Source organism: Trichoderma atroviride, chromosome 1 (assembly GCF_020647795.1).
Source record: "Trichoderma atroviride chromosome 1, complete sequence".
Lineage (NCBI taxonomy): Eukaryota > Fungi > Ascomycota > Sordariomycetes > Hypocreales > Hypocreaceae > Trichoderma > Trichoderma atroviride.
The window spans coordinates 1,701,401-1,714,868 of NC_089400.1; the positions used below are offsets into that span (position 1 = coordinate 1,701,401).

Below are 13,468 nucleotides of genomic sequence, written 5' to 3' on the forward strand. Positions count from 1 at the left end.
CGCGCGGGGTTATGTCAGAGGCGCGTGGGAAGATAAGATAAGGCTGCGCTTGAGTTCAGGTAGCCGTTGCCACTGGCAATGAAGGTTAAAAAGAGACGAGCTGAGGGGATCTGTGTCTTTGCTCTTTCTGGTAGTTGTTTATTAGTTTTTTTTTTGTTATTATAGATTTTCTATTTCTCATCACATGGGTAAGTAAACTGACGATATGTACATACGAGGTGGTTCGTTACTCTGCGCAAGAGGCGGGAGAAGATTCGAGAAGGACTAAGGAAATTTCGGATGGTGATGTGCAGTGCAGCGCACACACTCGGAACGGATCTGCAGGGATGCCGCTGGTCTGCATGCCCAAGCCGCTTGAGGCGCCCGAGTTGGAGAAGCATCACGTCGACGTCAATGCGCTAGTCATGTCAAAAATGATGTTTCAACGCTTTTGCTTTCTGATGCTGGGCTTGGAGAAGTAGCACGGCAATCGCGGGTGCTGCTGTAAACTGTAACATGCACCTTTTGTCTGGCAAGTATAAAATCTCCAGGAAGGCCGGGGATTAGGCAGTGGGTAAAAGAGGTGAGCTAGAATAAGAATTGGACCTAGAAATCCTTGTCTTTATCAATCCCATGTCTTTATGTGTAAATCTGCCTCAATCTTTATATATCAACCTTAACCTATGTATCCCACGAGTATCCATCTACATGTATGCATACCTTCGGCTTCCATTTGTCGAAATCGCTACGCAGTGCTGTTTTTACGACTCAGTCAATAAGCAGATGCAAGCAACATGAATCTCTCTTATATTTAAGTTGTAAACTCAGCTAGCAACCTACTGACCTTGATTGGTTTAGCAATGCTGCCAACCATGGCCGATTTTCCGACCACCGGAACTAAAGAGCTTGATACTGCCGAAACGGGCGATATATGAAGGGTCTCAAATGTAACCAACCCAAAACTTATTTCCTCGTGCGTATGATCGCCCAGCTTTGCAAGAGGCAAGCTGAAGGATGCGGCATTGGTGCTTTATATCCAGCCTTTGCATATAGCTGGGCATGTATGTGTGTAAATACAGCTTACTGGGTAACTGTAGCGTATGCATGTTCGATGTTAGCTGCGCTCGCTTACCACTCCCGCTGCGAAGCTACCCACCCATCACACCTTACTTTCTCCTATATCGATAGCACCCAAATTGAGACGGCACTTGAATGCTCATACTTGATGGCTCATAAAGACCCCGAGACAGATATAACGTCATGTCCTTTGTGGCGATATTTTGGTTTGTTTGGCGTTGCGGCTGGGGATTGACCAAGGGCGTAATGACGTAATGATGAAGCCTAAGTGAAGCCGCCTCTTCATGCGTCTATTTTCCTCTATCTCTAAATAGTACTGCAAGTTTAGCCTCGGCCTCATAGAAAAAAGTTGATTCCGTAAATTTTTTTTTCCAACTAGGCACTTATTGAGATGCGACTATGCCTTATAACCCGTAATGCTATTTGTTACCCACGGCAGGAGCTATAGTAGACCTGTACAGGTAATGGCTCACACGGATTAACGAAGCACGTATATGATAATTAACCTCTTAACCTCTTGGTACCTACCTAGCACAGCGGGCGTTGTAAATTGAAGTTGCCACCGGAGTAGCTCCGCTGTCAAAGAACTTGCTGCGCCTGCTGCGGGTCTTGGTCTTGCTCAACCAGCCACACGTTGCAAGGCACAAGGCACCCCACATGGAAATGAGAGCATTGAGGCGAAAATTGTGTAGCATCTCATCTCTGGAGTGAGCCTTGCAAGACCATCAACCATGTAGATCTGATTGAATTCGCCCGGGACGAGTGTTTTGATTTGCTCGGGCTTTCCACAGCCTCATGTGCCGGTTAGAGTAGCATTATCGAGCAAAATGCCGGCCTCTCTTGTAGTGGCAGCTTGGCTCGGTCATCTCTCCTCTGTATTGTCTCTCCCCGTTGGTAGCTTCGATAATTAATGATGGCGGGCGCTGCGGACTTGCTTGTTCAATTTCCGTGGCAGGGCTATCCATGGCAGCCTCCAGCTTGCGGCACCTTGGCAGCCGGATACCATTTGTGCGACAATGGAGTTTTCGTCTGTATTACTGATGGCCCGGAGCCTTCAGCCCAGAATGCAACTCTAGCCCCGGTCTAGCCCATGACCGTCGTTGGCTGTTCGTTTCTGCCACAAAGTCCCACCGAGTTGCACGCTCGGGATTTCAGGGTCCAGCGGGACACACACTCCGAGGGGTGCTAAAGCAACGCCAATCAACCGCCAAATCCCACACGCTTGCGCGACTGCTAGCCCATTTGGCGTATCGTCTAGGGCCTCATGAGAATTTTCAGTTTATTTTTTTTTTCTGTGCCTCCTTCGCCTGCCTTCGCTCGTGAGTCTGTCCTCGGTAGCCTCCCCTCTTTTGGCTTAGCAGTCCTTGACATCTTGGGTATTCGTTATTAATAATACACCGAAGCCTTTTTGTAAGCTCGTTGTCTTGGACTGCGCTGGACAAACGGCAAACGGCAGACGGCCATTGGCTCTGGGTTATCGGCAGGTGCCAACCAGGGCGTCAGGCTGCAAAGAGGTTGTGCCGCTATTGGCATCTGGCTGGGCCTGGCTGCTTCCTTCCATTGCCTGAGTTGACGTTGCAAGGAAGGTGCCACGTTGTGTTGCCCCTCCTCCTGGTTTCAAGAAGCCGCCCTCGGGACTTGCTTCCTCAAAAGCAGGCAGGTAGTATATATCGCGGGCCCGGAAGAATCTGGAACTTTTCATGCTCCTTGGGCAGTGTCGTATCATCCTGCTCAGTGTCAAGCCACCAAAGTCGTTCGACGCTGGCGAGAACAGCTCCTTGTAACCGCCAACAGCGGCATCAGCGCCAACGACTGCAAAGACAAACGACCGCCATCAGCAGCTAGCGGCAAGCACAAGGCATTGAGTGGCAACATTGGCCTCGCAACGGCGGCCTACACACATTCCAAGCTCGAAAACACCTCAACTGTAGTAGCTGTACGGCAACAAAGTGCGTCACGAGACGGCCTCACTTCAGTGTTACGACGTTGGGCCGGCTTACTGATTCGCTCCCTTTCCCAAACCATTCTGCGTCTCGTCACCGCGCAGGCTTGCCGGCTACTCTCCTCTCCTCTGCTTCGCCGGTTTCCCCCCTTGGCTCTCCTCGTCTTCCCGGCCTTTGGATATTACCGCCACTAGCTTTGCGGGGATATAATCGACCGCGGCCTCGATCTGTGCCCTCGTCTGCTTTCATAACCCTGGTGGCCATTGATTGGCTCCTAGCCAGGCCTTTCCTGCAAGTTGACCAGCGGTGCTATTCCACACGGCATATATCCGCAACACGTCTTCTTACACCCGCCAATCCAGAGACTTTTCGGTCTTGCGCCGTCCTGAACCTTTCCGTTGCCTACCTGGTATCAGCAACCCCTCCAGCTCGGCCCAACTCTTTCGTCCAACGTTTCCGCAGACAAGACAGATCTTGGCTCTTGAAGAAACGGTAGCTTGACCAGCTGCTACAGGCTCGACAATCGCGTGGATTTTTTTCTCTTCTCCACTCCCTCTTCGTCAATTGCTTGAGCAGCAGGGGGGTTCTCGATCTTGTAGCCCCGATAAGCGATCGCCAATCAAAATTGTTCTCTACCTTGGCACAACTCAAACGTGGCTGGGCACTGACAAACAACTGCTACCGGCTTCTCCTTTCTCTCTTCATTTTCTTCTTTTTGCATATATTTTGCTTGTCGATTAACCCACTATTATTTCTAGCTGTCGTACAGTAGCCCCTTCTGATTACTGCTTGACGACAACCGGTACCAATGTCGTCTCCAGACTCGGATCAGATTGCCCTTAGCGAGAAACTTCTCGAGCGTCGTCAACAACTGACTGAGGGACTCAAAAGCCTACCGTATGATTTGATTCTTTACCTCGAGCGTGCGGCCGTGTATGCGGACCTTGGATACCCCGACCTCGCCGCTGGCGACGCATACCGAGCACTTCTCCTTACTGATGAAGTTACAAATGACGGATTCGAATACCATGAGCAATCCTTGGAATGCCTAAGCAAATATCTTGGCGTACCCCTTCCAGAGATCTTGGCCCATAGCCAAGTTGCCGACGAATATCCTGATCTGGTCAATGGCGGCTCCAAGGATGAGGATGCTGCTTTCAATCAGCTGGCAAGCCTTGCGTCAGTACGGGCGTATCAGATACTGTCACTGAGTCTCTTGCTGTGCGGTTGCTTGAAAAGTGCATCTCAGTTTTGCGATCGAGGCCTGGCAGTTGCTCCGCAAAATGCAAAGCTGCTTCACACTAGGGGGCATATTGACAACGTGGCTAGACAGAGGCTGGGCCGCCAGGATTTCGATGCCAGTGATTTACCCGACTTTGGTCTAGTCCGGCGGGAAGTCTATCCATGGAATGACCATGAACCGGATCGCTTCTCGCCCGAGTCTTTGCAGTCCTTGAACGACGGGCTGAAAGAGATGGCTCCAAAGTGTGCCGTTCAAGTGGCAACTCTGCCAATCTTATTAGAAGGAGAGAGCGAGACTGACAATTATGAAATAATTCCGACCTGCAAACAGCTTGGTGTCTTTGCTCAAGAGGATATCGAGGCTGGTGAGGTTGTGCTCAGAGAATACACCCTCCTTACAGCCAACAACAGACATAAAGATTCGGTTTGCGATGCCTGCAGCTCTGACCTCGCCCCGCTTGGCAGCGATAACCAACCCATTCGATGCGAGGAATGTTTCGATACAGTCTTCTGCAGCCAGGAGTGTCACGATCTGGCCCAAGATCGCTATCACCCTGCAGTCTGCGATCAAGACGTGGACTCAATTGCCAAAGACCCTAGCGCGTTCGAAGCTGATGAAACTCTGCACCTCCTCCTTCTTGCCAGAGTTTTGGCGATAGCGGCCAATGAGGAGATTCACCCATTGGATGTGCGTGAGGTGAAGTTCATCTGGGGCGACTTTGTTTCCTCTCGATCAAACGAGATCAACGTATCGCCCAACGCTGGCCCTCCACCGGAATGGACTCTCCCATTCTCTTTCAAATATAATATTGAGACACCGCTGCACATCCTGGAGAAGATGGATGTAGATATCTACACGGCTGTGGAGGAATATGACCTGTGGGTCCTCAACACGCTCTATGCCAAATTCCGAGGAACGGCCTCAGCTCGCAAAAACCCTCGAGACGGGAAACCAGATGTTGCCGCGGTTCATCCTTATTGGTGCCTAGCCAACCACGATTGCGATCCAAACGTCACTTGGGACTGGAGCGGCCGAATGGTTCTCTCAGCACGAAAAGAACGCGTCGTAGGCGGCAAGCCCGGCGGCATCAAGAAAGGCGAAGAGATTCTGAACCATTACTGTGACGTAACACTACCTGTGCAGCAACGACGCGAGTGGGCTCAGGGAAGTCTGGGAGGCTGGTGTATGTGCGAGAGATGTCGCACAGAGGCCGCAGAGGATAAAACGACTGGAAATGAAACTTTGGCGTGAGCGTTGGTAGTTTCCCGAGGACTTTTCTCTCCGAACAAGCAGCATCGATACCTGCGGCTAGGATGCTTGGTCATCAATACCTATGTGTCTATCCTCAGCAAAGACGGGCGACGGCGCAGTCGAAATCTAGCAGGGGCTGCGAAGCTTTCTGCCCCCCCCTGATAATTTCAAGTGCAATATTGATGGCGCGTCTCATTGCGGTTGCTTAATCGTGCATGATGAAGAAAAAAACTTGTTAGTAGAAAAAAAAAGATCAAATGAAGCAATAGAGCTGGCTCTATGGTAAAAGTTTACAAGCCTTATAACAGTCCGGGACCCTCGCTCAGCTATGACTCGCCCATAGGAGAACAAGAAGAAACGTATTCTTGTTACCGTAGCACCTGCCCCTGTGCTTTCGTTCCCCATGCCCAGCTTCGATAGCGTGCGTGGCTTTTCTGAGGAAGGGACTTTTAACGGTCAGCAGCCCCCATGTTCAAAGCCCAATAGTGCGTCGAGGGACTTCTGTCTCTACGATGAAGACCCTCTAGCTCTTTTCCATGGGGCCGAGGTCGACGAAGCTTGCAGGATGAACAGCAAGGATGGCAATGGCGAGAGCATACGATGCTGATAGGCCAATTGCACACGATACGTGTAATCTGTGGGTTTCTGCACGAGAGAGGGCCAGCCTAACCAGAGCCTGGCCTGGCTCTGGCACCCTGGCATACGTAACCCAAGGAGGATTATAAGATGGGGGCGGTACTACAAGCGAAAACTCTGGTTAAAATACGGAATCACCAGTATAGTCTTTTTATTCTTCACACGCTCAGCGCTATAAAAACACATATCAGAAAAGGAGGCAAAAAAGAGAAAAAGACATGAGGATTCAAAAATTCGGGTCCGTCCAGCGCTAAAACATAGAATTGGCAACAGAGATACAGGAGAAGAGGAAGAAGAAGAGAAGAGTAGGAAGAAGAAGAAAAAAGCAAGATAAAAGAAGCCAAAAAAAAAGGAGATAAAAGATGAAAACAAGTCCAAAATCTAACAAGCGCCACCATTTCCCGCCAGAACCGCCGCCGCCACCAGATTGTTTTTTGTGTATAGATCCTCTTTAGCCGGAAACACCGTCCAACAGTGTAATTCTGCCTGCCTGCCAATGAATGTGTGTGTGCCCTCCATGTCCCTCGTCTTTTAATCTCCATTCTCTTATTGCCACTATCGCCCGCCGTTTGGTGGAGGTCGCGGTCCTACAATCTGCCTCCGCCCGGCGCCAATGCCCTGCGACCCTTTGTTCTGGCCGTCTCCGCCGGTATAGCCGCTCCATTGGCCGACATCCCACCGGCCGTCGATGCCTCCCCCGATGCCGTCGACGCCGTTCTCGCCCCGGGTCATGGCGGCGGTTTCCTTCTGGGCGTCTTCCCACTCCTTCTGGCGCTGCCTCTCCATCTCCTTTTCGCGCTCGAGTAGGGACTTGGACGCCCAGCCGGCCGCCTTGGTCTTGTCTTGGCCCTGGATGCGGCGCCGGTCTTCGGCATCGCGTTCCTCGGTTGCGCCGAGTTCTCGGGCATATGTCTGCTGGGCTACCGACGGCGCGGGGGCCGAGTTGGTTGCCAGGAAGCGGTCTGTGCGATTCTGGGGTGCTTCTCTTGGAGGCGACGAGTATTTGGCGGGATCAGGCAAGGGACGTCCTCCTACTGCTGGTACGGCAGCGTTATTGGGATTGGGGAGAGGGCGGGGAGACCTGGGCAGGGGCGACGAGGCTAGACCTTCTCTCTCGTCTTCCTTCAACAAGTCTTGATGCTGCTTCCACTTCGTCTGGAGGACCTCGCGCTCTCCTTGGGAATAAGACTCGTGGCGGTTCAGCTGCGAGGCATTGCCTCCTCTAGGACTGCGCGACTCGTCTGGCCGACCCCTGGATATAGGCCTTAGTTGATTAGGTGAAGTAGGTGCTCTGCCGTCAGCGGCCCGCTCTTGTCGGTCACGCTCGTATTCGACCTCGCGCTGCTGTGCCTCGTGAAGCTGCTCTCTCTTGACTGCCCCGTGGCCCTCGGCCTTTTCAGCGTTGGCCTGCTCGGCTTGATACTGGCTGAGGAACTGCCCGTGTAGTTTGGCAGGGCTCCTGACAGCGCGGCGTTCTTCTTCGATGCGAGCTTCGGCTTGGGCTTCTTCCTTGCGGCGCTTGTCCTCGGTCAGCTTCCATTGTCGCTCTTGCTCTTCCCACTCCTTCTTCTCTCTTTGGACTCTTTGACGTTCCTCCTCTCTCTGGCGCTCTGTCTCTTCCTGCCACCGCTTCTCCTCCTCAGCACGAGCGCGGTTTTCGTCCTCGAGCTGGGCTTGGCGCCGGGCCTGGGCCTCTTGCCTCTGACGCTCTTCTTCCGCAATCTTGTCCTTCCTGATGCGCTCCTTTTCAGCCAGGCTCGGCACCTGAGGCGCAGCGGAAGTGATTTGCCTGCGGGCTCCGAAAGCGACCCCCATGCTGCCCTGACTGGCGCCGCCCATGTAGCCGTACTGCGCAATATTCCAAGCCGGGGCGGTTGAGCCCTCGTGTTCCTTCTTGCTCCAGGTGCTAACGGACTTTGGGGAACCAGGGCCCTTCCCAGTGCTCTTTGCAGGGCTCACCTTGGCTGCTGCAGAGTCTCCAGTAAAGGATGCGCCCCGGCCGCGCGAGGTTGTAGCTCCAGCTCCGGTGCCTTGAGGCGTTACAGCTCCAGGCTTCGCAGATTTAGGGCCAATCACATGGGGGAAATTCGCCGGGTTGGCAGCGTGTGCGGCTCTGCTGAATGCGCCAATGCATTGCAGCACCTGGGCCGGGTCCTTGCGCTCAAACAGGTCGACCGTGAGAAAGGTGTCGTGCTGGTGCAGGTTCAGGGGCGGGGCCTGGCATGCCCTGAGGAAGTGGGATATGTTTTCCATCTGGACAAAGGGCATGGCCGACTTCTTGAACTTGATTCCAGGAGCCGGAACAGCGAGATTGATGAGCCTGAAAGAGAGAAGAGAGGAAACGTTAGCGCATGCGACAAAGGGCAAAGGACGGCCACAGGCGGTTGCTGCGGCGGAGGCAGGGCGCATTTCGCATACTTGCAGAGGGCGACACCATCTTTGAGGCCGTCGAGGAGATCCTTTGACGGCAGCGATTCTCCCAGCGTCTCTTCGATCCATGCGCGGGCTTCGTCAGCGGCGGCTGGAGTGTATTTCTCGAGGCGCAATCTGCGCAAGTCGCCGTCCAAGGACGTCACGGAAGCCATGTTTGGATGGCCAGAGGTGGTTCGGTATAAGATATAATCTGTCGCTTTTGCTCGTCTATTTCTTTTCGTTTCCCGTTCAAAAGACTTGGATGTACAGATCCAGCAATGTACGTTGTTTTGTTTGAGGATGTCGTCACCAGGTCAGCGTGGGATGTCGTAAGCGGCAGGTTCGGAATGTAGTCGCAACAAATAGAAGGGCTGGGCGCAACTGGAATTCAGCGCATGACAACCGCACGATTTTGCGCGGGCTTTAGGATGTTGCTTTTTTTGTTAAATGATATGTCTGCACAAGAAATGGCGAAGACAAATAAGTACAAGTTAGGGGTATATAAGTAGAAAAGTATATGGGTAGAAGGCAAAAGTCCAAAGGGGGACCCAAAGAAGATTGGAAAAGAAAGGGTTCAAGTACCTTTTGCGTGGCCCCTTGCGCAAAGGCGAATGACGCACGTCAGCTCCAGCTATGCTGTGCAGGAGCAGGCGGGGGGGGGGGGGGATTTTCTTTGGCCTGCCGCTGCTATTATTACCACACAGTCAAGGGACCAGACCCAAATTACAGTTATTACACGGCGACTGGGGGGTGCTTGGCTTGCGACAAAATTGGGGGACAAGAGCAGAGGTGGCGCCACGCACGCGGCTGCTCAGGTACAGCTTTGCGGGAGACGCAGCATGCAAGGTACCTACTGCTGCTACTACCTGATCTGCTTGGACCCTTTATTCCATGGCCGATGGCCTACAGGTAATAAACAGCCCCCCGCCGAAGATACAGCAGCAATACCGAGTGTCAAGATGTTTTCACAGGTAAAGGAGGGGTGCCTCATCTTCGTTTCGCTAAGCCGTCGCAGCAATATCCTTTTCCTGCAGGCATGCGACGAAATGCGCATTGCTGGCAACCCTTAAAGCTGTCCCCCCGTTCTTCATGCAAAGAGGGGGGGCGAGGGGCATTGCAACAAAGTCTAGAAGCCTGGCGTTAGCTGTGTGGCTGGTGTCATGGCCAATTGCGGCGCACAGCCACACGCGTGATGCTCCATGCATATATGCATAGCAATGACAGCATATCATCTCCAGCAAAGAAAAAAAAAGCTTCGTCTTCCTTTATTTTTAGCTCTCCCTCCCAGGACAAAACCTTTTGTCTCAACCACCATAACATCCTTCATGTCAGCAACGCCGAAGCGAATAGGCCCTTTTGCTCAGGCATGGTATAAATGGAAGGCCCTGCGCCTTCCCTGGCGGAAGCGCTTCCTCATAGGTAAGTTGTATTTGAAGCAACTTTTTGCCACAAACGCTATAATACAATCCCAATTCCTCTCCATTCAATTCCTATTCTTCTTTACTCATTACATCTTCTTGTCTAGGCTTCGATCTCCAAGGCAACACCTTTTGGGAATTCCGCCTCACCCGCGGCGCCCAAGACTCCCCGGAGCGCTGGCGCCGCATCGTCTCCTACCCGCGGTCGACGCACTACTCGCAGGTCAAGGTCAGCCCCCAGTGGCACCAGTGGCTGCGGCACACGCGGCGCGAGGCCCCGACCATGGACGAGCAGCGCGCCGAGCTCGTGCGCCAGGAGAGGATGAAGCTGCTTGCCGCCGAGGCCGACGCGCGCTGGGAGGCGAAGCCGAGGGTCATGGAGGCGCCGAGGGAGGAAGAGCCGGCGAGGAGACTGCCTTTGGCTGAAGAGAGGGCGCAGCAGCCGGTAGAGGGAGAGGATACGAAGACGACGGCGACGAGGAAGGAGAAGCCTTCTCAGGCAGCGAAACAGGACGAGGACAAGGCCGATGCAAAGGATCCTTGGGCGAGGGCGAGGGCGCAAGGCCCGGGCGAGAATTGGCAGCCCACGGCATGGAATCCCACGGCTGCGGCCAAGAAGCGATGAGATGTGTCAAAGCGGAACAAAAAAGGAAGACGAAAAGGGGAAGGAAAAGGCCAAACGAAACGCACAATGAGAGCAACAATGACGAACCGACACCATCTGTATTATGACTAGGTCCAGTATGTACGCATACGGATTGACTGATGGATAGACATGTATTATATGTATCATTACCTAGAATGTATACCCCCCAAAAAAAGCCCAGGATATTTCCCGCCCAGTGGCCCAAACAACGCCTTGCTCCCAGCTCTGTTCCCACAGAAACTTTATTTCTTGCAAATCATGAATAATACACACGCTCTTCATTACAATTCGTCATGCCTTTCCGAGAGAAAACAAAAAAGGAAAGAAAACGCCAATCAAGTAAAAAAAAATAAAACATGCGCGCTGTAGCACAACTCAGCTCAGTCAAGTCGATGCACTCAAAACGTCCAACAAAACTCGTATCCGATCGGCAGATGCCTCCATGACGTTGGAAGCATGCGAATCGCTCGCATCGGCCTTTGTGCGACCCGTCCTCTTTCGCTGCGCCTTCTTCACCCGCGCCTCTATGCCCTTGTCGACCGCGTTGGCAAAGCTGTCTGTATACTCGATCATATCGCAAAGCCACAGCAGCTGCATCGCGCTCTCCACCAGCAGCGATAGTTTGGCATTGTCCTCCAGGCCGATGGTATTGGCAGGATAGCAGACGTAGCAGTGTTCCAGCATAGGCATCGTCAGGCTGCCCAATGAATCACCTTCCGGGTCCACCTTGCGGGGATCTTTGTAGGACGACGGGAGGAGCAAGTGAAAAAGCTCCCTGGTGAGGGTGATTTGCGACGGTCGTAGCAGCACGTCCGGCCGATGAGAGACAAACAGAGCGAATATATCCAGAGGGAGAACCTTCATGCTGGCTGCAAAATCCTCGTAGAGCCTGTCAAGCTCCGTGTGCTTGCCCAAGTCATCTGTGGCTACGGAAAGCAGCCTAAACAGCCGCAGCCGCAGTTGAATAGACTCTACCATGCCAGCACCGACCCCCGAGGCTTCACTCTTAGTGCGATGCTTCTGAGGGGTCGGAGGCTCAGAGACGCCGGAGGAGATGGACTCGTCTTCGTCAAAGTAGTCGCCAAATTTATCGTTGGCCAGGTCAAGGACTGCTTCACGCTTTCGCTTCTTCCCCCGCTGCCTTGGCCCCTTGTGCTCTTTATCAAAGACCTCCTGGAAAGATGAAGAAGAAACGCTTCCGTTGTAAGCAAATAGCGCCTTCATGATGGCCTTTGGGCCAGAGTGGCGACCGTCCTTCTGGTCCATATACATGACCAACATGGACTCGGCTCGCCACATCGTTGGCACTTGTCCAATGCGTCCTCTTATCTCATAGTCCTCCAGATCGCGACGTCTCCGCTCTTCCCAGTCGGCATCCAGCACATCCAGCATAAACTCCAGCCACGCCTTCCAGTACCGCCATCGGTGCGGCATCAGCGTGCAGCAGTGGAACGCCCATCCGACTGTAGACCAGAAATCCTGGCCTTTGGCCCACACGCTGCCCTCGTTCGCAATCCTGCCCCGCAGTGCGTCGCGGCTGCCCTCCGATTCGCCATCAGACATGTCGCTGTCGCTATCATGGCCGGCATGTCCTGTTGCTCGACGGTTCCATCGCGGCGTGGAGCGGAACTGGAAGGCGGTTCGGAAGTCGGCGTGAAGTGGTCCCACCACTTTGAGGACGTTGCGGAGGTAGCTCAGGGCGAGAGAAGAGACGTCGAGATGCTCTGGTTTATCGACACGCGTTGTGTGCAGCGGGTGGACGGCGATGGTGCTGAGGAGCGCCAGGTGGCTCGGCGGCGGCACGGGCACAGGCTTGCCGCTCGGTGATGATCTCGATATGCCGGAACCGAGCATGCTGCTAAGAAGGTTGATGGCGCAAGTGTCTGAGCATCACCAGAATGGTCAGTACCACTGTCAAGATGGATTGCATCAATGGGAAGCGCCGTGGCAGCAGAGGAGGGGTGACGCAGGTATGCATACACAATTGTTCTTCGAGGAAGATCTGGCAGTGCTCTTTCAGCTCGTGAGGCAGCTCCCGTGCCGTTCTGTACTGACATGGCGAGCCGGTCGTCGGTGTGCTCGCAGTTGTCGACTTTGACGTGAGCTCTGAATCCTCCTCCTTGCTCGAGTAGAATGATGTCGGTGACGAGTCTGTGCTCGGCTGTGATCGCCTCGCCATAGTTCGTTTAGCCCTCTCGCTAACAAGGCAATTTGCGAAATGCCGTTGTTTTCTTTGATGTTTTCTCTTTGCAGGTCGTAAAAAAACAGAAATAAATAAAAGGGCCTGCAAAGAGAATGGAATAAGGAGGGCGGTGCGGCTGAAAATGAGGGGATGAGGAAAACGCAGGTTTCAAGTCTCGGAAGCTGCTGGTTGGCGGTTTATTTTTCTTTGATGGCGACGCGGGCCTTCTGGCACCAACTTTCGCGGGGCCCCTCCCAGTGCCGACAGCGTCGACTTTTCCCGATCGCACACTGTGCCGCCGTTGCCTGTTTGGGACCAGCCCGGCAGCTTAGCGCCCAGACCAGCGCGGTACCTACCGAGCCCAGTGCGCGGTGGCTGGCGCCAGGTACCAAATTACGCAATACGTGTATTTGTACAGTGAGAGCAGTGCTGGAGACTTCGATGTTGTCAAGGACGCCTGGTCTTGGGCAGGACAAGTATCGTGATGGAATGTCAGTGGCGTCGAGTACTTTGGTAGCAATTTGATGCAGGATGTATCATGATGTCATGTACATGCACTCCAAGTCGCTCCCCGCTTTGCTTAATACAAGGCACTATATATGGCTGGCTGTGTGGTTACATTGAGGTGCAACGCAAAATGAGCCGCAATGTTGGGCAGCGCTGTATCGAGACATTCAAACA

The 13,468-nt window shown here is 53.3% G+C and overlaps 4 protein-coding genes across 4 annotated transcripts; 2 read left to right on the top strand and 2 right to left on the bottom strand.

Annotated features, from left to right (window-relative positions):
• Positions 1-3,807: 3,807 nt before the first annotated feature.
• TrAtP1_000654 (uncharacterized protein) lies at positions 3,808-5,493 on the top strand (the record flags this gene model as incomplete). The annotated part of the gene is made up of 1 exon (XM_014090669.2): positions 3,808-5,493. One exon carries the CDS (start codon positions 3,808-3,810, stop codon positions 5,491-5,493), a length of 1,686 nt encoding a protein of 561 aa, XP_013946144.1.
• Positions 5,494-6,684: 1,191 nt separating this feature from the next.
• TrAtP1_000655 (uncharacterized protein) lies at positions 6,685-8,714 on the bottom strand (the record flags this gene model as incomplete). The annotated part of the gene is made up of 2 exons (XM_014090671.2): positions 6,685-8,449; positions 8,548-8,714. The coding sequence occupies 2 exons, from the start codon at positions 8,712-8,714 to the stop codon at positions 6,685-6,687; spliced, it is 1,932 nt and encodes a 643-aa protein (XP_013946146.2).
• Positions 8,715-9,776: 1,062 nt separating this feature from the next.
• TrAtP1_000657 (uncharacterized protein) lies at positions 9,777-12,971 on the bottom strand. Its single transcript, XM_014090673.2, has 2 exons — positions 12,586-12,971; positions 9,777-12,488 (listed from the first exon to the last, which is right to left on the bottom strand). Exons 1-2 carry the CDS (start codon positions 12,782-12,784, stop codon positions 10,990-10,992), a joined length of 1,698 nt encoding a protein of 565 aa, XP_013946148.1. The 5' UTR covers positions 12,785-12,971; the 3' UTR covers positions 9,777-10,989.
• On the top strand, positions 9,867-10,584 carry TrAtP1_000656 (uncharacterized protein; the record flags this gene model as incomplete). The annotated part of the gene is made up of 2 exons (XM_014090672.2): positions 9,867-9,960; positions 10,067-10,584. The coding sequence occupies 2 exons, from the start codon at positions 9,867-9,869 to the stop codon at positions 10,582-10,584; spliced, it is 612 nt and encodes a 203-aa protein (XP_013946147.2).
• Positions 12,972-13,468: the final 497 nt, after the last annotated feature.

Excerpts from the sequence above, each read along its gene's own strand:
- TrAtP1_000657 (XM_014090673.2), bottom strand. The coding sequence starts at position 12,784 with ATGGCGAGGCGATCACAGCCGAGCACAGACTCGTCACCGACATCATTC. Across the intron at positions 12,489-12,585 it reads CTTCCTCGAAGAACAATTGT|ACACTTGCGCCATCAACCTT; the intron begins GTATGCATACCT and ends GGTGATGCTCAG.